We start from the raw sequence: 23,951 nt of genomic DNA on the forward strand, positions 1-23,951 counted from the left end.
TTGATTTTGCTACCTGACTGGGTGCAGCAGCAGCCCAGAGTGCTGAGGAGTTGAAGAGGCAAGAGAGCTGGGGAGAGAGAGAGGAGAGAACAGGGTGGCAAGATGGACCGGGGAGAGGCTAGCAAGGGGGACAGAGAGAAGAATGTAGAAGAAGAATACAGGAGCAGGCACGTGAAGAGAGAGAGCCCAGGCTGTGAGATGGAGCAGGGAGTGATGAGCGGGAGAGACAGAGGAGACGGGAATGAGGAGCAATGTGAGATTAGAATGGGGGGCTCAGAGAGACTGGGGCACGCTTGGGGTGAGAATGGAATAAATGGCAACTGATCAATCAACTTGCTTGGCCCTCCGCTCCTCCACCGTCTCCCCATGGCCCAGGCCTCCGGCTGGGTGAGCGGCCGAGGCACCCCAAACGCAGCCAGCTAGGGGAAGAGCCCTTGGGGCCTTCCCCTGGCCGCCCCACAACGATTTTTTACAGTGGAGGAAATAAAAAAAAAAAAAAGTCTCGCTCTGCAGTTCCAGAACCTTTAAGACTCTTCGCAGCTCGGCAGCCGGAGCAGGGCAGGGGCGGGCACTCAGGCCCCGCCCCTGGCCCGTGGAGGGCCGCGTCCAGCAGGCGCGCGGGGCAGCGGGGCAGCGGGACAGAGGGCGCAGCGATGGGCAAGGTGGCAGGAGGCGACGAGTCCTTCTTCCAGAGAAGCAGTCTCTTCTGGTGCACCGTCATCACCCTCTCCTTCGGCTACTACACGGTCAGGGCCGCTCGCACCCGCCCGCGGGGACCGTTGGCGCAGGCGCAGCCCGGGCGCGGCTGCGGGGACTCGGCGTCGGCGCGCTCTGCCCGCGCCTGCAGCGGGGTTGCTGCGCGTCCGGAGAAACCGGCTCCCCGGGCTCGATCGGTCTCGGGTCTCGGGGTGGGAGGTCCGGGCCGCCTCGCCTGCTGCCCACGGCTCGGGGCCTGCAGCTCGAGACATGGTGGCCAAGTCGGAGGCCGGCCGCAACGCCGCCGCCTATTTCCGCAGGGCCAGACCCTTGGCCTCCCTGGTCACGGTCCTGGCGCTGGGCGCTGTCGCGGTAAGGCTGGACGGGGCGGGGCGGCCCGGGGGACCCGGGGCCTGCGCCCCGAGCATTGCGGGGGGCTCGTCCCGCGGCGTCCGCTCCGCCCTCTCCGGGTCCCCGCGCGCGCGGGCCGGGTCTGCGCCGCGCTCTGATGACAGGTCCGGGCGTGGCTGTCCACGCTGGGGGGGCTTCCAGAGCGGAGCGTTCCGGGACGTTCTTGCGACGGGGTGGGGGCGGGGTGGGGGTGGGAACAGAGGTGTCCTAGTCTACAGTAGGGACGTGGAATCCACACGGATCGCCCCGGGAACTCTGCGCCCCACCTCGGATCCTGTTCGCGGCGAGTGGGGACATGGAAAGACGCCCCCTGGGCAGGGGACGGAGCTCGCGTGGCTTGTGGGCGCCTCCAGGCCCTGCCGGTGTTGGGATGCGCGCAGGCTGCCCAGGGCAGTGTACGCCGTCCCTGCGCCGGCTGTGCGGGCCAGGAGGCGGGAGATCGCTTTGTCCCGGCCTCCCCGAGGCTGTGACTTCTCTGGGTGCGGGGACGCTCTCCAGGAGGCTTCGGATGCGGGGACTGGTGCTGGGACACTGGTGCTGGGCGGTGGGGGGGAGGGGAAGGGTGGGGGGGTCTTGCAGTAGGTCTGCTCGCAGATCTGATCCGAGTCAATCCTGAGATCCAAGGGCTGGAGGAGGCGTTTGGAGGCCCTTGGCTCAGGTTTGTATGGGACAGGACAGTTTGGAACTGTTGGCACTGTGGCACCTTCTCCCATCGGTGGCAGTTAAAACGGAGTGACTGGGAAAAGCTTGCAAAGGCCCTGCGTGATTGCGTGGGTTATTAGTACTTCTTGTAATCGATAGGACTTATTTTCCAGGTGGTATGGGCCATGGTTACCACTTTTAGAGGTATTTAAAAAAAAATGAAAGAAGAGTAAAGGGTGCTTAAAGAAATCCATTATAATCTTTATAGTAAAGAAGCTAGCAAGGACACTTACACTCCTAGGGTTTGTAATAACCTCTATGCAATAATGCTTTGTGGAAGTTATTGAGAAGCTACTTGTAGGGAGGAGATGGAAAGAAATAGAGTGAAGGGGAAGGGGAGAAGAGATGGATGAGAAGCAACAGGGCAGGGGTCAAGGGGATTCAGATACAGGGTGGTGTTAAGGAATGACGGCTTAACTCTGTTGAATTCAGCTTGTCTAAACCACTGAGTCAACAACACTGAAATCGTGAGACCCAAATTTGAATAACCAGACTTAAAAGCTGCCTGTCAAGATGGCAGGCTTGGGGCTGGGTTTGGGGTGAGGAGAGGGAACCTGGGAACACTGGCGGAGGGAAGTTGACGCTGGTGGTGGGATCAGTGATGGAACACTGTATGTCAGAAACCCAACTGGGAATAACTTTGTAATTCGTGGTGCTTTAACAAACAAATCTTTGTGGGAGGGGAGTAATTTGGGGCCAAAGAGATGATTTCAGAATAAGGCGTTTGTCTTGCATGCAGCTGACCCAGGTTCAAATCTCAGCACCCCAAATGGTCCCCTAAACCACACAACGACTGGGCGTGTTCCAAATCCTGCCCCTAAAAATAAAATAAAAATCGTAAGTCTATAACTGTACCTCATGGTGTTTCACTAATAAAATAAAATAAAAATCAGTGATTTAGGCCCTGAGATGTAGCTCAGTGGTAGAGCCCACCCCTTCTGACCCCCGCTCCCCCCGTGACCGAGTGCCACCTTCCTCAGTACCATTGTGAGCACTGCAACCAAGGGTAGGGCCCCACTGGTACCTATAGAATCCCTGGACTTGAAATAACTAAAGATTGGGGCTGGAGCAATAGCACAGCGGGCAGGGCGTTTGCCTTACATGCGGCCAACCTGAGTTCGATTCCCAGCATCCCATATGGTCCCCCGAGCACTGCCAGGAGTGATTCCTGAGTACAAAGCCAGGAGTAACCCCTGAGCATCGCCGGGTGTGACCCAAAAAGCGAAAAAATAAATAACTAAAGATTTAAAAAAGCAGCACTGAGTCTGTTAACCTGCCCGTTTCCCACTGTCGGTCTCCGAGAATGGGCTGGAGAGAAGCAGCCCAGAGGACTTGGAGTTTCTTTGGTCAGTTCTTGTTCTCGTGGAATCAGGTTTTCCGAGCCCCTCTCAGAAACAGAGGCTGGCTGATTGCAGTGACCTAATAGGTGTTCTCTGGCTCTGCTTCCCTTGCAGTGGGTTGTCTTCTGGCCGCAGAGCATCCCTTACCAGAGCCTAGGACCCCTGGGCCCCTTCACTCAGCACCTGGTGGACCATCATCTCACTCTCCTGCGCAATGGGTAAGGAGAGCTGACCCAGACGACCCACGGAGTTTTTAAATATCCACGCGGTTCAGGTGAAGGGACCGTTTCCAAAAGCTTTCTGGGTTACAGTTCAGCGGCACTTAAGCATCAACTAAACTTGGCTGAATTTTGTTTCAGGTTTTGGCTTGCCTGGCTGATTCACGTGGGAGAGTCCTTGTATGCCTTGGTCTTGTGCAAGTAGGTGTTTGTGAGAGGCCTTTCGCTCTTCTTTCAGTATCAAGTAGAAGTTAAGAGTAATGACATTTAAATAATTGATGCAGGTGTAGGCTGAGAGCACCAGGTTAGAGTTGAAGCCCTGTGGCGAAGGCTGAGCCTAACCCAGAGAGAGGGAACTCTCCGTAACTATTTCAGGAGAGAATTCAATTTGTTTCACTTCTGTTGATTACTTACTTTATTGAAATAATTTGTATTGTTTTCCAATTCACCGGATAACCCCCAAAGAAAACAAAAGTGTGGGAGCCGGCTGCCTTCAAGTTGGGATTTAATTGTTGACCTTGGTCCCTGGATCTTATTCCCTTCTCCGCCCTCCCATCCCTATTGTTGTTCTGCTGCCTTTATAGTGGGGGTGGGGGGAATTGCATACGTATACACCTGGCTGTGGTGCTCACACACTTTCACTCCTCATTAATGCTCCATGTTCTATTACACGGATGTATGTGAGTGGGTTTTTGAACACTGTGTCGAGCCGGTGGACCACCTGCTCATTGTTGCTCTGAATACAGCATTGGGTAGAATTGGCTTCACAGTCACTGGGACCTGACAGAATTTGTTGTCTCACGTGGTTCAAGAGATTTCCCCATTGCTGGTCCTTGCACAGCCTCGTGCATTGTCCCGAATACAGAGATGGATAGATAAGGACAAAAGTTAGATAGATTAATGTATACGCCTGTTTGAGGCTTTTACTGGATTCAATTTACTTTGTGAGAATCTCCAATACTGAGTTTTTCAAATCAATAAGATGACCAAGTTCTATTTTATAGGTCTCCAGTATAATCTTAAGAGACCTTATATATCATCATGATACTTCCAGCTGCTTCTATTTTCAAATACTATTATAAGTTTCCCTTTTTATTGTTAATAAAATGTATGAATAGAGTTTTTATCTATTGCCCTTAGTGCTAAACCCCTTAATCAATTGTTAATAGTTAATCTGTAGGATTTTTACATTTTTATTTTGCTTTGGGGCCCCACCCAGCTGTGCCCAGGGCTTAGTCCTGGCTCTCTGCTCAGGAGTCGCTTCTGGCAGGCTCGAGGGACCATGTAGGGTGCCATAGATCAAACCAGGGAATGTGTAGGGCAAGTGCCCATCTGCTGTACTATCTTTCTGGTTTCTATAGATTAAAAAGAAAATATTTTCTAGATATATAACTGTATCGAGGAATAGAAACTGTTATTTTTCCTCCCAGATGTACTGGCTAACATCTCCAATGCAGTGGGTTGTTGTTTTATTTTTATTTTTGTTATGCTGGGTATTGGGCTGGAGTGATAGCACAGCGGGTAGGGCATTGCCCTTGCACGCAGCCAAGGGCTGCCCGGGTTCGATTCCTCTGCCCCTCTTGGAGAGCCCGGCAAGCTACCGAGAGTATCCCACCCACATGGCAAAGCCTGGCAAGCTACCCATGGCGTATTCGATATGCCAAAAACAGTAACAACAAGTCTCACAATGGAGACATTACTGGTGCCCGCTCAAGCAAATTGATGAACAACGGGATGACAGTGCTGCAGTGCTATGCTGGGTATTGAACCAGGGCATTTTCTACCACTGAGCCATGTCCTCTGCCCTCTGGGTGAGTGCTGACCAGAAGTGATGATGTGTCCCTCCTGCTTTGTTCCTCATCTAAGGGAAGCCTTCAATATTTTGCATCAATTTTTTTTCTAAAATTTATAGACTTCTGGGGCTGGAGTGATAGCACAGCGGGTAGGGCGTTTGCCTTGCACGCAGCTGACCCAGGTTCGATTCCCAGCATCCCATATGGTCCCCCAGACACCGCCAGGAGTGATTCCTGAGTGAAGAGCCAGGAGTAACCCCCATGCATCGCCGGGTGTGACCCAAAAAGCAAAAATAAAATAAAATAAAATAAAAATAATAAAATTTATAGACTTCTATCAGATGTTCTATAGATATGTTCTAACTTTCCTGAAAACTGGTATTTATGACAGATGTCAAAATGTGTCAAATGCTCCTTATATGCTTACTAAGATGATCTTTTGATTTTTCTCCTTTAATCTATTACTGTGGAAAATTATGACATGTTTATATGTTGTTATAAATTCAGATTCATCCACAGGAGACTTACATGCTGTGATGAGTCTGTAGCAAACCATTTATTTCAGCTGGGTCATTTTCTTTTGTGCTTTGTTTTAAGCAGTTTCGTACGAAGTATGTTATATCAGGCATTCACTAGTATTGAGGGTCAGACCCCCCTACTCAATGCTTTGTATGTGTTCTCTCAAAGTCGTATCAAAACTGGGTGAAGTAAATGCTACAAAAGTTCTATTTTACAGATAAAGAAACTGATTCTGAGAATGATCGCCCAAGGTCACCTCTGGTAGCTAGCCAAGCTAGGACTCATATCAGATCTACCTTCATAATGCTTTCTGTAGGCCTGGAAAGATAGTACAGCAGATAGAGCACTTGCCTTGCATGTAGCCAACCTAGGTTTGAGCCACAGCATCCTGAATGCAGAGCTAGCAGGTAAGTCCTGAGCACAGCCAGGTGTGACCTCCCCCAAAGCAAAAACAAACACTTTCTTTCAAACCTCAAGAAAGCTTTAATTCTTTCCTTTGGTTTGTTTTTGTTTATTTTTGTTTTTGGGTTTTTTTTTTTGTTTTTGTCATTTTTTGGTGGGGGAGGTCACACCCAGCGATGCACAGGAATTACTCCTGGTTCATGCTCTCAGGAATTACTCCTGGTGGTGCTCAGGAACCATATGGGATTCTGGGAATCAAACCTGTGCAAGGCAAACGCCCTACTCACTGTGCTATTGCTCCAGCCCCTCCTTTGGGTTTTGAGACCTTGCAAAGGTAGGAATCGGACATGGGGGGCTATATGCAAAACATGTTCCTAGGCCCTTTGAGCTATCTATCTCCCTGGTCCAACCATCGAATGCCTTTGACTCTGATTCTCAGAATCTTGGAAGATAGTTTTATAATACCCAACTGCAAGCATCTGGCCCAATTGGCCAAGAATCTAGGAATTGCCCCTTGGCATCCTGAGTGCTCCCAGCCTACTCCTCCACCACCCCCACCACCTCCCAGAATACTCTCGCGAAATTGGGACATTAACATTTTGGTGCTGAAAATGTTCTTGTCTTTTCTTTTTAGGGCTAAAGGCATCACCAATGTCCGAGCTCAGTTCCTGTGGTTCCTACAGACTTTCCTCTTTGGAATAGCATCTCTCTCTCTCTTGATTGCCTATAGACCCAAACGCCAAAAACGTACTTAAAGAAGACGTCTGGAAGTTTTCTCCACACTTAAGACATTCAGCCTCGCCTATTGGAGAGGCATGTTGTTGTTTACTTGATCTTTCTACTTTCTAGAAAGTTAAGACCTAGTTATTCATTATTCTTTTATACGCTCTTACCGAGCTTGAGTAACTAAGAGGAAACTGTTCTAACTTTCCAATTCTTTAGACTTAACCTATTTGGCAGAGGGCTTCCAGCTACCTTCTGGAGGCCCTTGGCATAGTTGGTGCTTTCCCTCACATCTGGTTTAAACCACATACTTGAGGCTGGGTTAATAGTATAGGGGCTCAGGCACTTACCTTGAAGGTGGCTAACCTGAGTTTGATCCCCAGCATTTCATATGGTCCCCCAAGCACTGCCAGAAGTAATTCCTGAGTGCAGAGCCAGGAATTACCCCAGAACATCACAGAGTATAGTGTATGGTCCAACAAGGACAAAATAAATAAATGAACCACTACAAACTTCACTGCTTGGTATACCTTTACTCCTGCCTCCTGGCTAAAACAATTTACCCTCACTCTCTCTCCTTCTCTCCTCTCTCTCCCCCCCCCACCCGCACTTTTTCTACCCATCTAGAGGAAGAGAGTTACAGTTACATACCACCTCAGTTCTACACACATTCATTGGGCACCTGTGAAACAGGAGCTTATCCTCTAAAACTCACTCTTTTCTCAGTGTGGCACTAACCAAGCGGGCCCAGTAACGTCTCCATTGGAGACTTTGTTGTTACTGTGTCTGGCATATCGAATACGTCACGGGGAGCTTGCCAGGCTCTGCCGTGCGGGCGAGATACTCTCAGTAGCTTGCCGGGCTCTCCCAATTCTAGAAAAGGGGACAAGTCACTGACTGCAAGCAAAGGGGGCTAGAGAAGGTGATTTATGTGAGACTATTTGGAAAACAACAAACATGTATTGATAAAAACAGTGGCACAAATACGTTGCAATGCCTAGATGCTGGACATAGGTAATGGCAATCCCCTCACTACGTCATGTGAGTTAAAGAGTTAATCCCTGGAGATCTGGGAGCTGGTTGCTAAATGTCCTTTCATTCTTACAGGCCAGAGAGATAAGACTTGCCTTTCTGAGAGCGAATTTCTCTCCTGTCATTAGTGAATGTGGTGGTCTTCAGAATAGTTGGAAGCAAGAGTGGCTTAAAGGAAGCATGAATAGGGAATTTCTCTCATTTAGAATATTGTCTCTGGGGGCGGAAGAGATAATACAGCAGGTAGGGCATTTGTCTTGATTGCCCCCAACCTAGGTTCAATCCCCAACATCTCGTATGGTCCCCCAAGCAACTCCTAGAGTAACAGTAACCTCTAAGCACAGAACCAGGTGTGGCCCAAAGCTAATAATCACTGTCACTGTCCTCCCGTTTTTCATCGATTTGCTTGAGTAGGCCCAGTAATGTCTCCATTGTGACACTTATTACTGTGTTTGGCACATCAAATACGTCACGAGTAGCTTGCCAGGCTTTGCTATGCGGGCGAGATACTCTCGGTAGCTTGCCGGCTCTCCAAGAGGGGCAGAGAAATCAAACCCGGGTCGGCCAGGTTGACCACGTGCAAGGCAAACACCCTACCCACTGTGTTATTGCTATAATATTGTCTTGTTGGTGTGTGGTTCTGGGGCTCAAACCCAGGCCCTGTTACATACAAGGCATCCCCAGCCCTGAGGGAATTTTCAGGTGATCATGTATTTTTGTTTATTTTTTATTGTGTAGACCCTCCCAATGTTGAATAGCAGGATGCTGTATGATTCTAGCAGCTTAGGGTTAAACCAGAACAAGGGGAAATAGCAGCCAAATGCAGAGCTAAGGAACAGGACCCCCAGAGGAGGAGGAGAGGGGTGCTAACTGGAGAGGTATGGAGTTCTGCCCTGGGGTGGCTGAGGGCCCATAACCCCTGACATTTAAGACTCTCCCGGGGCCCACTCTGGAGGCAAGAACTAGATGGACAGCATATCCAGAGCCTTAACTTTAAAGGGACCTGAAGCCAGCAGGGATTTCTGGTCCCTTTGGAGATAAGAAAGAGCCCACAGGGAAACTGCCCTTCCTAGCTGTGGGTGGGTTAGCAGTGAGCTCCTGCCCTAGGAGAGAGAAAAGTAGCCTCCTTCTGGTCACAAGAGTGTCAGCTGAGGAGTGAATAAATCCTGAGACTCAGAAAAGAGAGTTTCTGCAGAGCCTGTCGAGCCGCTGTGCACCTTTGAAGAATAGAACACTTAGTTAGTACCCAGGTCTCATCAAATTTAGGGTCTGACCACTGGTCATTTCCCAGATTGGCTTCAGCCTGGCAAGTTGCCAGGTGAAGGCAGATGCAAAAACCCTAGTGGTTACCTGGTCTGCTCTCAGTTACCACCAGGCACTCCTGACCACAAGCCCCAACTGCCAAATTTGTAGGACACTGAAACCAGCAACTGCAACTTCTGGGAGGCAGCACTGGCTTGTCCTTCCCTAGGGATAGAGCTCATGACTGAATTCCTGGGGGCAGTCCAGACTCGGTTCCACTCTCTCTGGATTGAATTAATATACACGAACTTTCACTGCCATCCATCCTGCACAGAATGAGACTCTCATCCTTAGCCCCCACACTACATCAGATACAGTGAAGACAAAGGAATTTACCTGCAATCCTGGATGAAGACAAAAAGCCCGCAAATATCCACAAGAAGTCTCTAAACACCCCCGATAAAAACTTCAAAGTGACAATGGTAAGGATGCTCACTGAACTGATGACAGTAATTGAGTGTTCCCACAAGAAAAGAGAGCAGAGGGCCAGAGTGATAGTACAGTGGGAAGGACGTTTGCCTTGCACGCGGTCGACCCGGGTTTGATCCCCAGTATCCCATATAGTCTCCCAAGCACCACCAGGAGTAACTCATGAGTGCAAAGCTAGGAGAAACCACTGATTATCGCTGGGTGTGACCCAAAAAAGAAAAAAAAAAAGAGAACAGATAAGAAACTTCTGTGAGAAAATCACTTAACTGAAAAGCAAAGCAGGTTAAATAAAGCACACAACAGAGAGGCTCAGAGCAGAACAAGTGATCAAGGAACAGATGAGCATGCTTGAGGAAAGGCGCATGACCTCTTTGAAACAGAAAAGAAGGAATAGTAAAAAAACAAAAGCAATCTCTGGGAGGAATATAGGAGGAACAATATTCACATCAAAGAAATCCAGGGAAGAGGAGGAAAAGGATAGGAATTACTGATTGAGGGCCAGAGTGATAGTACAGTATTTGCCAGAGATGCAGCTGACCCAGGCTCTATTCTCAGCGTCCCCCACAGTCCCCCACATACCACCAGGAGTGATTCCTGAGTTCAGAGCCAGGAGTAAGCCCCAGTTCAGTCCCAGCATCCCATATGGTCCCCTGAGCATTGCCAGATATGGCCTCAAAACAAAAAACAACAAGTCAAAGAATAATTGATTGACTAAATTATAGCCAAGAATTTTCCCAGTCTGGGGGTGAAGATACAGAAAGCACTAACAAATTTTAACAACAAAAACACAAACCCCTGCATTAAAAAAAAAAAATATATATATATATATATACACACACACACACACACACACACACACAAAGTGATCAATGGAAAGTAAATCATCCAATGTTTCTCCCTGAAAATCAGGCTTAACTCTTTTGCAAACCACAACACTCAAAAGGAGAGAGAAAACAGAGGGGAATGCCCTGCCACAGAGGCAGAGTGGGATGGGGGGATGGGGGGAGGGAGGGATACTGGGATCCGTGGTGGTAGGAAATGGGCACTGGTGGAGGGATGGGTATTCGAAATAAAAAAATTAATTAATTTAAAAAAAAAAAAGAGAGAGGAGCTAAGCAGGACTTCCTCAAAGAAGACGTACGGATGGTCAAAGAGAAACAAGTAGGAGTGTTCATCGTAACTACCAATCATATTATTTTTAAAATCAAAACACTATGTCATGGGGCCAGAGGGATAGTATAGTGGGGAGGACATTTGCTTCGCATGCAGCCACCCCACGTTCAATCCCAGCATCTCATATGGTTTCCTGAGCACCACCACAAGTAATTCCTGAGCGCAGATCCGAGAGTAAGCCCTAAGCACTGCCAGGTGTGGCCCAAAAAGCCAAAAAGAAAAGGAAAAAAACCAACAATGTTGTTTCATCTAACACCACTAGGGATGGCGTATAAATGTATATAGCAGAGTCTGGAAAAAAACATAGTTGGCAGGATGCAGTAAAGAATGAGAAACCATTATTAATAGTGTTTTAGTATTTTAATATTAATAGTATTAATAGCATTGTGAACCACATAACCTCAATAAAATTTTTTCTTAAGAAATAAGGGAAGGAGCTCTCATTCACTTCTGATGGAAAGATTTTTCTGGTTCAGCCTCTATGAAGCAGAAAGCAGCATGGATATATCTAAAAATAATTTTAAATAGAGCTTCCATATGTCTGACCCAGCACTTATACTCCTAAACATAAAGAAGAACATAAAAACATAAATTTGAAAAGATATATGCACACCGGTGTTTAGGGTTATTGACTATAGCCAACATCTGAAAAAAAATAAATGCCAATGACAGATGAGTAAGAAAATGGTGCTAGATTAACACCAGTGAAATGCTGCTCAATCATAAGAAAAGTTGAAATACTGCGTTTTGCTACTACTTGGATGGAACCTCGGGTATCTCATTAAGCAAGAGCAGGTCAGAGAAGGAAGATAAATCCTGGAGTCTCATGTGTGGAGTATAAAGACATAAAGCAAGGAAACAGGCAACAAATAGGCAATGAAAACAAACCCCGAGATTCTGCCAAAGAACCGAGTCTGCCAAGGGGTGGGGGAGGTGCTGTCATGGGAGTTTGGGGACATTAGTGACAGGATTTTGGCATTCTGGTGATGGCATGGATGAAACATTGCATGCCTAAAGCATTCCTACTATACTACTTTAAGTTATGACATCTCTTTAAAATATTAAATGAAAAAAATCAATCTGTTGCATATATTCAAAAAGAACTGAGGTTACCAAGGGGGGTTGTTGGTGAAGGGTTGAGGGGAAAGGGTTGATATGGACTAGAAATGACAAAAGGACAGGGGAGGCAGGAATTTCGTACACCCAAAACGTAGATGCTATTGTAAATCTTGTTGCTTCAGGAATAAAAGAAAAACTTCCTTCTATCAGGTTCTGTCCATACCTGTGACCACATGTTTTTCTGACAATGTTTCAAAGAGTGTTTGGAAATCAATGGGGTCATGGTGTACCTGACCTTAATGCTTTACTGCCCACAGACCAGGCCATCCTGGAAGTGTATGTTCTGATCCTGCAGGCTTGATTTTGAAACTAAGGATTTCCCTTGCTCCAACTTCTCAGCAAGAACTCTCTCTCCATCCCAAGGCCAAAGTGGTGGATTTTGCCGTGGTGACAGCTGGAGTTGGCTGGTGGAGGTTTATAAAGGATTTGTCTCCAGGGCATAAACTGGGGCGGGCGGGGGGGGGGGGGGGTTAAAAAACACGGGAGATTGAGCAGTGAGCAGGCTACTGAAAAAAATTAAACTATTTGAGAGCCGGAGCAAAAGTAGAGCAGTGGAGCGTTTGCCTTGCATGCAACCAACACAGGTTCAATCCCCGGCATTCCATAGGGTCCCCTAAGCCCACCAGAAGTGATCCCTGAGTGCAGAGTCAGGAGTAAGGCCTGTGGTGGCCCCTAAAGCAAAACAAACACAATAAAATTAAGCTCTCTTCATGTGTGTGTTGAGAGACAGACAGCGCAATGGCTGGAGTTCATGTTCTGCAATGTTGGAGACCTGGGTTGGATCGCCAGCACCGCATGGCCCCCTGAGCACTGTCAGGAGTGAGCCCTGAGACCAGTAAGACAATGATAGCTGGAAATGATCACTCTGAACACAAACTGAGTGCTGAAAGTACATAAAGGAATATGCATGATAACCTCTCAGTACCTATATTGCAAACCATGATGCCCAGAAAGAAAGAGAGAGAGAGAGAGAGAGGGGAAGGGAGAGAGAGAGAGAGACAGGGAGGGAGGGAGGGAAATTGCCTGCCATAGAGGCAGACTGGAGGGGAAGGAAGAAGGGGGACACAGGTGGTGGGAAGGGTGTTAGGAGGGAAACAGAGAACATTGGTGATGGGAAATGTACACTGGTGAAGGCACCAGTCTTGGAACATTGTCTGATTGAAATCCAATCATGAACAACTTTGTAACAGTGTGTCTCATTGTGATTCAATAAAGAAATGAATATATAAATAAATAAATGTCGAAAAGGAGTGAACCCTGAGATCTAAGCCCTATGTAACCTCTGATTGCTACCCCTTTAAATGTGCCCCCCCTTTAAAAAAATTAACAAATAAATAATACTTATTCGAAGAATAAATTGAAAGAAATTTAGAACTTCTGCCTCTATGGGAATCCAAATGGATGTCTCTGATCGACAGGACAAAAAGAAAAGGTGTCCGGGCAGTTACCCAGAGATCTTAAGATCAGTGTTTCCATTGGCATGAAGGAGTGACTTGAGATCCAAGGAGACTTACTATTTGAGCACGGGTCCCCCCCACCCCCCTGCCTGATCTCTAACAGGGACACATCTCCCACTATGCTACTAATGGTGACAACTGGGGTCGGTACATGAGTTCGAAGCACCATGGTTCGCATTAGTCCTGGAAGGCCCCATAAAGTGGGAATCAGCCCTACAGTGCCGGCTTGGTGCCCAAGCTCCCTGACATGCCCTTCCTCGAAGAAGTGTGTGCTCCATGCCGCCAGGATGAAAGGTAAGTATGGAAACACGGGGTCCTCACCTGCATCTAGAACTGTGTATAGAACTAGGAGTCTGAACAGTGAACCCGGCAATACCTGGGTGGCCCAGCTGGCGATCCTGATTCTCAGGTCCACACCCCTCCCCCCACACTTCGGATACACCTCTGTCTGAACAGGCTGGGATCCCCCGAGAGGGGGGAGGGGACAGCCTGCAGGCCCTGTTCATTTTGGCACAGGTGAGCGACACCTAAGAACCTCTCTTTTTCCAAACTGCTGCTCTCTATAAGTGATCACTGTACCTCTTCCTCCCCAGGGATTCCTGGCCGTGATCTCCATCCCCCAACACTGGAGAAGGGTGAGACACTGTCAAGGGGGGGCCTCAGGGTGATGGCCTGGCTGCCATCACCCCACTAGGGGACCTTGTTCTTCCCTTCAGGCACCTGCAGGCCACTAACCAGATGCCTCAGGGTTGAGGGTCCAGCCAAATACATGCAGCATCTTAAGAATCTTCAGGGGGCCGGAACGATAGCACAGAGAGTAGGGTGTTTGCCTTGCACATGGCCAACCTGGGTTCAATCCCTGGCATCCCATATGGCCCCCTAAGCACTGCCAGGAGTAATTCCTGAGTGCAAAGCCAGGAGTAACCACTAAGCATTGCTGGGTGTGACCCAAAAAGAAAAGAAAAAAAAAGAATCTTCAGCACTGAGGTTCCAGGTTTACTGGAAGCAGGAGCCGCAGAAAATTCAGATACAGCAGGATTCTCTACAATGTATCTCTGGTCAAACACTGGGTCTGGGGCCATCTATAATGTAGGTGCCTGCTTACAAGGGTTCCGAGTTGTTGGGAGTTGTTGTTAAAGAAGCGACTTCATATCCTGAGTCCTTAATTCAGAAAAATCTCTGTCTGTCCTCTGAAGAGCGCTGGGGTCTGCTGATCGCTTCCCCTCACTGTGGAACACCATCTAGACACATTCACACTGACACCCGCGGCACCTTACAGAGCTGGGAAGGGCTAGGTGCGGCCAGGGACCCGCTCAGAGACAGAGTAACCTGGACTCACTTCACCTCTTCCTGACACTGGCACGTCATTGTGCTTCTCGGGATCTTCTCCCTGGCCATGTAGCACATTCTTCTGAGGGGTCATCCTCAGGTGAAAGTGGGTCATTAGCTGTGAACTAGGAGTGTGTCACCTGGGCACAGAGCTTCCAGACTCTCAGATCTCATCTGGATTTTTTACTGAAGCATCCAAGGTGTGCGAGTCGGTTGCTTATTACACTGTGAGATACAGCACTTGGGAGAAGTTCTGTTTTCCAACACTGTAAAGTACAAGTACAGCAACTTCCATTCTATGATGCACTCAAAACTTTGACTTACGGTACCTGTGATCTACTTGGTGGTTCTGAGGCGTCCATATGGCCTTGCAACTCGACCAAGCCATGAAGCATTGAAGCACGCCTCCCGTTTCTCTGAGGGCCACCAGAGGGCATGGTTGCTTTGTGTCACCAACACTGCTCCACTTCAAACCTTTCTCTCTAGATGAGACTTTATCAGTCCTTTCCGTAACTAGAGAATTTTTTTTCTTCTACCGCTCAATAATTTGGGAATCTAATTGAAACCTTTCTATACATAACAGTTTAAGGTAATCACTCACTGGACCACGTGTAAGCTCCTAAAAGTAAAATTGAAATAAAGGTGGACTCTAACCTAATATAACGTAAAAATTAATTAAAAAAAAAAATCAGAGACTGAGGCCAGAGTGATAGTACAGTGGGGAGGGCATTTTCCTTGCATATAATCAACTTGGGTTCAATCCCTGGCATCCCATATGGTCCCCCAAGCACTGCCAGAAATAATTCCTGAATGCAGAGTCAGAAGTAACTCCTGAGCATTGCTGGGTGTAACCCAAAAAGAAAACAAAAATCAGATACTTAAAGTTAAGAGCTAAAAGAACGAAAGTCAAGAATTTTTTAAAAAATGAAGTAAGTCTCTTATGAACAAACTTGGCTTCTGTTTCTTAAAGATAACCATCTTTGTCCATCTTTTTTTAATTGAATCACCGTAAGATACAATTACAAAGCTGCTCATCATCAGACGTCAGTCATGCAGTGTTCAACAGCCATCTGTCCACCAGTGTACATGTTCTATCACTAATATTCCCAGTATCCCTCCTGCCACCACCACCTCTACCCCCCACTCCAGCCTGCCTCTGTGGCAGGCACTCTTCTTCTTTGTCTTTCTCTCTCAGAGAGTATCATGCTGAGTGAATACTGCACTCATTTGTAGGATATAAAAAACATAGTATGAGACCAACACCCAAGGACAGTAGAAACAAGGGCCAGGAGGATTGGTCCATGGTTGGAGCCTGGGGAGAGGACAGTTGGAATAGAGAAAGGACCATTATGACAATGATGGTTGGAAGGGATCGCTCTGGATGGGAGAGGTGTGCTGAAAGTGGATAAAGTACCCAAACCGATGGCTTCTCAGTTTCTTTGTCCATCTTAATGAGACTGTGGGGATATTTTCTGGCCTCTGAGCATCACAAGGACAAGGGCAAGAAGAAAAGGAAAGGGGGAGAAAGACTAAGAACAAATCTAGGGGCAAGATTTGTTGGGACCCAAATGGGCAAAGTGTGGGACAAATTCAATAACTTCGTTTGACCAAGTCACATACAACCAACTGTCAGCGTGTTCTACCTCCAAGCCTCTGGTTCCCACTATTGTGTTTGGAAGAGACTGAAGCCTCAGGGGGTCCCTGGCCAGGAGAGCCCTTCAGGAGTCCCTTAGTAAAAGGCCTATGAAACTGGTTCCAAAGCACAGAGCTCAAGTAATTCACACCAGAACCCTTGGGGAGGGAGAGCCTCAGCGGTGGGGAAGTCGCCAACCCATCCCAGCTGTACGTTTTGAAAAATAAAAAACTGTGTTAAACAAAAAAAGAATGATGCCAAAATCAACAAAAACGTTTAAAAGGTGCAATGTTGAAATCATCAAAATGGAAAATAATCTATGCACCAAAGAGCACTCCCAATGGCTCAGTGGTAGCACCAGGCAGCCAGGGGTTACATCCCTGCCCCCCACCACACATGCTAATGTGATCCTGGCAGCAGAGACACCCAGCTCTGCAATGGCTTATTGTTCTGTGGGTTTTTTTGCTTCTTATTTTTATGTATATATTAGGTAAAATTGTTATAACATGGTTAATTTTCATGGTTTCTTTGTGACAATAATTTTTTTAAATTTATCAAGTTAAGGAGCAATGGTACAGCAGATAGATTGCTTGCTCTCAAATATGGTGAGTCAGGGTTTGACTCACATGGTCACATGTAGTGTGACCAGCACACCATATGGTCCCCCAAACCCTCCCAAAAGTGATCTCTGAGCACAGAGCCAGGAATAAGCCCTCCCTGAGCATCGCTGGGTGTGGCCCCCAGACAAACAAATTATCATAGTTCAAGTGGGATGTCCACAATGGTGTTGGCATTTATGGTCTTGGGGTACACTGGGATCTCATCTCATCACTACCAAAGAGTTTAAGACCCTCCCCCCCACACACATACACACCTGTGTCACAGCCCCCCTCCCTAATCTGAAGTTGTCAGTTTGTGCTCCAGTGCCCAGGGTCTGCCATCAATTGATGTTCTCCATGCTCTTGTCTTGCTTCTCCTTCACCACAGACCAGTGAGATCATCACATGCTTGTTCTCTCTCTGGCTCTGCCATGACTTACTATTCGGAGAGGAGGCCTAATCAGCTTGACATTTCCTGAAATAGTGAAGCATAACGCCCCCTCTTCCCAGCTAACCCAGCAAGCCCACTCCCAGCGCAGTACACAAAGCTTTGAAGAAATGCATTCAAACAAATGGTCAGACACAAATATTCGTGGCAACACAATTCTTTAGAATCACAAATCAGCAACCACCCTGATGGGGCCAGAGAGCTAGCACGGAAACCTGGTCCCCGGAGCTCTCCCTGGAGTTAGCGATTCCTGGCTTGGTTCTCTCTCTGCCGTTCAGTCATGGCTGTTTCTGAAGGTGGTCCAACTCTGTTCAGTGGCAGGCCTGGGCCCCAGCATTGCAGCTGCAACTCTTCCTGTGAGCTTAGCGTGGCGCTGGCTCAGGAAGTAGCAATGGTGAGTGAAACTATTTGAGCTCTAGACATGGGACAAAGCCCTCCGCCCCCCACCCATGCCCCCCTGTGGAATCTGGTACAGGCTTTTGTGAGAGATGCCACCATCTCTGGGATTGAGGTGATAGCTGGTGCCCAATCCGACTCCATCTCTTTAGATTTGGTGTTGACTCTGGATCCGGAACCATTGCAGGAACCGACACTCAGGCGGGCTCTATCTAATTCTACAGCTGGTACCGGAAATCAGTGACTCTCTGGTAGGAGTTGAAGCTGGAGCTCTTTCCTTGGAACTGCCACTGTACTGGAACAGGAAATGCTTTTTGTTTCAGGAGATTACACTAGACCTGGTGTTACCTAGTGTTAGCGCCAGCCACCCGGCCTGGTGCCACATGAACCCCTCATCCTCCAAGTTTCTGCTGGAACTGACCACAGGTTGGCGGTGTTGCTGATGCAGCTTTTCTGATGCACTTGGAAAGATCACTCTCAGCTGTCACCAGTTGTGCCCTCAGAAAGAGCCTGTTCAGCTTGAGGGTGTGTGAAGTGAGCTGTTTGCTGAGAATAGGGGTGCTGGGGACACCCACATTCACTGGCTCCCTGAGGCTGGCCTAGGGGACTCAGCTCACCTAAGAGAGGCTAGTGGCCAGTGCAGTGGGTGGAGGGCAGTGAGCAGAGGTTCTCTGAGGATCCCACTGGCTGCGGGTCAGCTCTCAGAACAGGGCCAGCTGCCCACATTGATTCTCCCCCGATGGCTCCTGGAGCATCGCAGTGACAAATTCAGTGAATGCAGGGCTCAGAGGTGTCCTGAGGGGACAGACGGTGCGGCCTTGAACTCACTGCCAGCCTTCACAGCTGGTAGAGATGTCACAGAGGCCATACTCAGGTCATGACAGGATGCCCTTGAGAGAGATCAAGGGGCTCAGTGTCTGTGCCTGCAGAGTGCAGTTCCATCTTGGGACTACACAGGGAGCGCCCCCGAGCACCCCAGGTTAGCAGTGGCCCCAGAGTACCATCAGGCGTGGCCCAATAAAGAAAACGATTATGAGGAGCTGGAAATAGTACAGCAGAAAGGGGCTTGCCTTGCATTCAGTTGATTCTGGTTTTATCCCTGGCACCCCATATGGTTCCCCAAGTACTGCCAGGAGTGATCCCTGAGAGCGGAGCCAGAAGTAAGCCCTGAGCACCACTGCGTGTTGCCCAACCACCACCACTGCCCCCACAAATAAATCAAAGTGTGGGGGCCTGAGAGATAGTAGAGTAGGCAGGGCACTTGCCTTGCTCATGGCCAGCCCAGGTTCTACCCTCATGGGGCTGCCCATGCCCTCTAAGGATGAGCCCTAAATGCAGAGCCAGGAGTAGGAACTGCCAGATGCAGCCCCCAAACGCACAATTGTGGGTTGGGCTTGTGGCCAAGCTGTAGAGCACTTGCCCTTGTGAAGCCCTGGGTTTCAATGACACCGCCTGGTCCCCCAGCACTGTTGGGAGTGGCGCCCGAGCAGAGTCATGTGTGGCCCCTCAACAAAAATAAAGATGTCCTAGGGGCAGGTGCCTGACCCCAGTTCAATCTCTGGCACCACAGATGGTTCCCTGAACCCTGCTGGGACTAACCCCAGAGCACAGAGTTGGGAGTAAGCTGACTGGGGCCAAGTGTGGCCCAGAAACCATCCTCCCCCCGTTTAAAAAATGTAAAAAGATACTCCGAGAGGGAACCTCACCATCTGTGTCTCAGATCAGTACTCCCCTCAAGGCACCCTCTTTCGGCAGGGATGCGAGGGAAACTCACTTCCTGCTTATCTTAGAAAAGTTTCATGTCTCAGTGCCACCTCTCTCCTGCTGTCTGCTGGTGAGAAGCAGACAGCCCCCCTGGCCCTTCTGAGTATTTGGTCTCTAAAAAGCTGAGTGCCCGAAAACAGACAAATGGACAAAGAAACTATGGCAGATCTGCACAATAGAATACTATGCAGCTGTTAGGAAAAATGAAGTTATGAAATTTGCCAATAAATGGATGGACATGGAGAGGATCAAGCTGAGTGAAATGAGTCAGAAGAGGGACAGTTATAGAATTCATTTGTGGGACATAAAAAAATTATATAGTAGAAGAGTAATATCCAAGGCCAGGGAACACAGGGGCTAAAAGGACTGGTCAATGGTTGCAATCTACCAAATGTGTGTGGGGCAGAAGGCAGGTAGGATAGAGAAGGGACCACTATAACAGTAAGTTGGAAATGATCGCTCTGGACAAGAACTGAGCATTAAAAGTAGTTAAACTTTGAGAGAGAGAGAGAGAGGGCGGGGGGGGGCGCCTGCCATAAAAGTAGGCTGGGGAGGGGGGGGAGAATGGGAGGGAAATTAGGGACACTGGTGATGGGAAATGGACACTGGTGGAGGGATGGGTGTTGGAACACTGTATGACTGAAAACTAATTATGAACAGCTTTGTAAAGGTCTGTCTCAGTGATTCAAAAAAAAAAACCTTAAAAAATAATTTTTTTCTTCCCTCTCTCTTCCTCCTTTCCTTTCATTTGAAAAGCTTAAAAACCAGAATGCCCCATTGCATCTGTTCTGAGTAGATTCACTTCCTACAGCAGCCACCGCCTCCATGCTCCAGCCGGCCCAGGCCAGCAGCAGCGTCTGGGAGCAGGAACATTCCCTGCTGCCTGGGACCTGAAATTCTTTTTTTTATTTTTCAGATTGTTTGTGCCACACCCAACAGTACTCAACAGCGCTCAGGGGTTATTCCTAGCTCTGCACTCAGGGATCACTCCTGGCGGGCTCCGAGAACCATATGGGGAGTGTCGAGGATTAAACCCAGATCAGTTACATGCAAGACAAGTGCCCTGTACTATAGCTCCAGCCCTGAAATCTGAAATCCTTCCTCTCAAAATGTCCATAGGGGTCTCTTCATCCAACTTTTTACTTGGCAATTGGAAAAACAGAAGCACACAAAGTCATACCACCACCCCCCCCTCTGGTCCCTCTACATCCCAGAGCTGGACCATCACAGGAGTTGGGATCTCAGTGTTTGGATGACCCTCAGGCTTGCATCTGCTCTGCTGGACTCATCGCAGCCAGACCTGGGTCTTCACCTGGTGTGGACGCGACTCTGCTCCTCACTTTCGTGCAGAAATCTCAGGCCCCAGATGCCTTAAAAGGAAGCATCTATGTGCACAAGTGAGGGGCAGTAGTCCTGGAGAGAGAAACGGAAAAGGGACGGACAGTCCTTGAAGAGGCCCAGCTGGCTCCCGGACAGCGGCTGTAGGTCAGGGAACAGGATGGGGCGGCGGGTGGTCCTTGGTGGAAGTGGGGAGAGCTGCCAAACACAGGTCAGCTGTCCAGTGGAGATCCGCCTCACGCCCCCCACCCCCATCCTCAGCCCGGGAAGGCCAGCCAAGGGCAGTGACAAACAGGCACACCCCACATGGTTTCCTGGAAGCCAGGTCCAAGCACACCGCCCTGCCTTATCCAGGGGAGAAAGGAAAACAGCTGCTTTGCATTGGAGGCTGCACTTCTGCCCTTCTCAGACTGGTCCACCGAGAGGGCTTTGGACCCAGGTCACCTGCCGGCGTTGCACACTGCATCTCCACAAAGGCCTTCTCAAGGCTCCTTTGGCCCGTTCCCCTGAGACACTGAGAGCTCAGTCCACACACAAGCACCGCCTGTTCTGTGTCTGCGGTGGGTGGCACAGGGCAGCACCCGGCTTGGCCCCAGTCTCTCCCCACAGTAGAAACTTGAGCCTGAAGCTGGGGGTGTGTTCTTGGATAAGATCCTGGATGAAGTTGGGCCCCAGGGGCAGGGCCGACCAAGGAGCTGTTGGCTGAGCAGCCGCCAGAGAGGAGAAAGGGGAGGTGACCGTCCCTGACCCAGCCCCCAGAGGCCACAGACCACCCAGCGGGAGGGACGCAGAGGCTGCACTACAGGATTCAGCCGGTGCAGACTCAGCGCGGTGAGCAGACTTGGCGGCCCCTCCCTGGGATTCCTGTCTGAGTTCTGTCTGCAGCTGCTCAGTGAACCCAATGCCCGCACCCACACACCCTGCTGCTTCAGGGCCCCGGGAGGGGGAGACAGTGGGGTAGGGGATGATAGCAGCTTCTTTTATTTTCTCGGGTAAAGGTAAAGGTAAAGGCCCTCCCGTTGATCGTCGATTTGCTCGAGCGGGCCCAGTAACGTCTCCATTGGAGACTTTGTTGTTACTGTGTCTGGCATATCCAATATTCTCGGGAAAAAAAATATTTAAAATATGGGCCAGAGAGATATACAGAGTAAGGCACCTGTCTTGCACGCCATCAGACCCGGTTTGATACCTGGCACCGCATCTTGACCCCTGAGCACTAGTCAGGGGTGACTCCTGAGTGTAGGAGTTAGCCCTGAGCAGATTTGGGTGTGGCAAAAAAAATCCACTATAAATAAAATAAGATGTTGGGAGCAGGCGATTAGAAGATCTTTCCCAGCAGCCTGGCTCCCCTGGAAGAGGTCAGGGAAACTCCCAGGGCTCCTAGCCAGTGGGTGGAGGCCCCGGGAACCCTGTCTAGTCCCTGCAGACTCCTGCGTGCACATCTCAGGTCGCCTGGTGCTAAACCAGCCTTCTGGGAGGCTAGCGCATGCCACATCCCTCCTCTGAACAACTGGTATGACCGTGCCCTCCCACGTTCCTTCATGAACACCTGGAATGTTCTAGATACCATTGCTCCATGATTGCAATGGACTCAGCAGTGTTGTGACCAACCCCCACCCCCCATCCACACAAACAGTCGTTACATCTAGTAGTAGTTTTCAGAAAAACTCAAACATATTCGTGAGTGAAAGCAGCAAGTATGCAACAGTTAAGGAACCCACGGAGACCCTTCCATTTCCATGTACAGAAGGGAGAGAAATGTCACGGGGAGTGCTTTAGTGTGGTTATGAAGACCAAGGGGGCTAGAGGTCAGACAGATTCTTCTGCGCAGTCTCCACAGGGCCTTATCTGTGCTGATGGATCCTTGAGATTTTGCTCTGGTCCCATCAGAGACAATAGAATGCAACTGGGCTACTCTCCTGGGGCGAGGTGGTCACGCCCTCCAAACCACAAGCCTCCAGCCAATCTGCTTTCCTAACCCCACAGGTGGGGATGTTTGCTGAATTCCCGCAATGGGAAGAGACAAAGACTCACACTCCGAGGAGCTAGAAACAAAAAACTATTTTTTTAAATTTTTTTCAGTCATACAGTATTCCGACACATCTGTCCCTCCACCAGTGCACATTTCCCAGCACCAGTGCACCAGTGTCCCCCATTGCCTTTCCATCACCCCTCACCCACCCCCACCCCCAGCTCGCCTATATGGCAGGCACTTTCTCTCTCTCTCTCTCTCTCTCTCTCTCTCTCTCTCTCTCTCTCTCTCTCTCTCTCTTTCCTTTTGGGCATCATTGTGGTTTACAATACAGATACTGAGAGGTTGTCATGTATATCCCTTTACTTACTTTTAACAATCTGTTCTTGTCCAGTGTGATCATTTCCAACTATTATTGTCATACTGGTCCCCTCTCTACTCTTATCTTACCTGCCTTCCACCTCCAACACACTTGTGGTGGATTGCAACCACGACCAGTCCTCCGAGCCCTTGAAAAACTAATTTTTTTTTTTTTTTAGCACCAGTGCAGAGTCATCTCCAAAGGCTGACCAAGCAGCCCACATTCACGACCACATTTGTATAGGCTCGTTCCTGGGGAATGGTCTGACTTGTGGCTGGGAAGGGGAGTGGGCAGAGCTACTCCTAATAAGGTGTCACAGCATGTCAGGGTGACAGAGAACTTAGACACGGCTTCCCCTGATAGTGGTGATGAACAAAAAGCCGGGTCAGGATCCAGATTCCTCCTTCACAGGCATCAGACCTCCCTCATCAGGTGAGATCAGGGTGTTCAGGGCAGTATGGCCAGGGAGAGAGAGGGAAAGAGAGAGACAGACAGAGAGAGAAGAAAAGTGCCTGCCTTAGAGGCACACAGGGAGTCGGGGATGGGGTGTGATGGTAGGGAAGCTGGGGATACTGGTGCTGGGAAATGTTCACTGGTGGAGGGATGGGTGTTGGAAAACAGTACGACTAAAATCCAATCATAAACAGCTTTGTAATGATCTATCTCATAGTGATTCCCAAAAAAAGTACAAAATAAATGAGTAAATGAAGTGTACAGATAAAATGCCCAGATTGGAAAGGAAACTGGCCACAGTGAAGCAAAGTAGAGCCAAGTGATAGAGCATATGCAAGGCGC

The 23,951-nt window shown here is 49.0% G+C and overlaps 1 protein-coding gene across 2 annotated transcripts; it reads left to right on the top strand.

Annotated features, from left to right (window-relative positions):
* The first annotated feature begins 620 nt into the window (after positions 1-620).
* TMEM254 (transmembrane protein 254) lies at positions 621-7,297 on the top strand. Of its 2 annotated transcripts, none has more exons than XM_056120723.1 (4): positions 621-746; positions 3,264-3,367; positions 3,509-3,568; positions 6,716-7,297. In XM_056120723.1, exons 1-4 carry the CDS (start codon positions 654-656, stop codon positions 6,834-6,836), a joined length of 378 nt encoding a protein of 125 aa, XP_055976698.1. In that variant the 5' UTR covers positions 621-653; the 3' UTR covers positions 6,837-7,297. The 2 variants fall into 2 exon arrangements, with proteins under 2 accessions (XP_055976698.1, XP_055976697.1); XM_056120722.1 differs by lacking the exon at positions 621-746 and adding an exon at positions 762-1,068.
* The last annotated feature ends 16,654 nt before the right edge of the window (positions 7,298-23,951 follow it).

This window comes from Sorex fumeus, unplaced genomic scaffold (assembly GCF_029834395.1).
Source record: "Sorex fumeus unplaced genomic scaffold, SorFum_2.1 ptg000043l, whole genome shotgun sequence".
NCBI lineage: Eukaryota > Metazoa > Chordata > Mammalia > Eulipotyphla > Soricidae > Sorex > Sorex fumeus.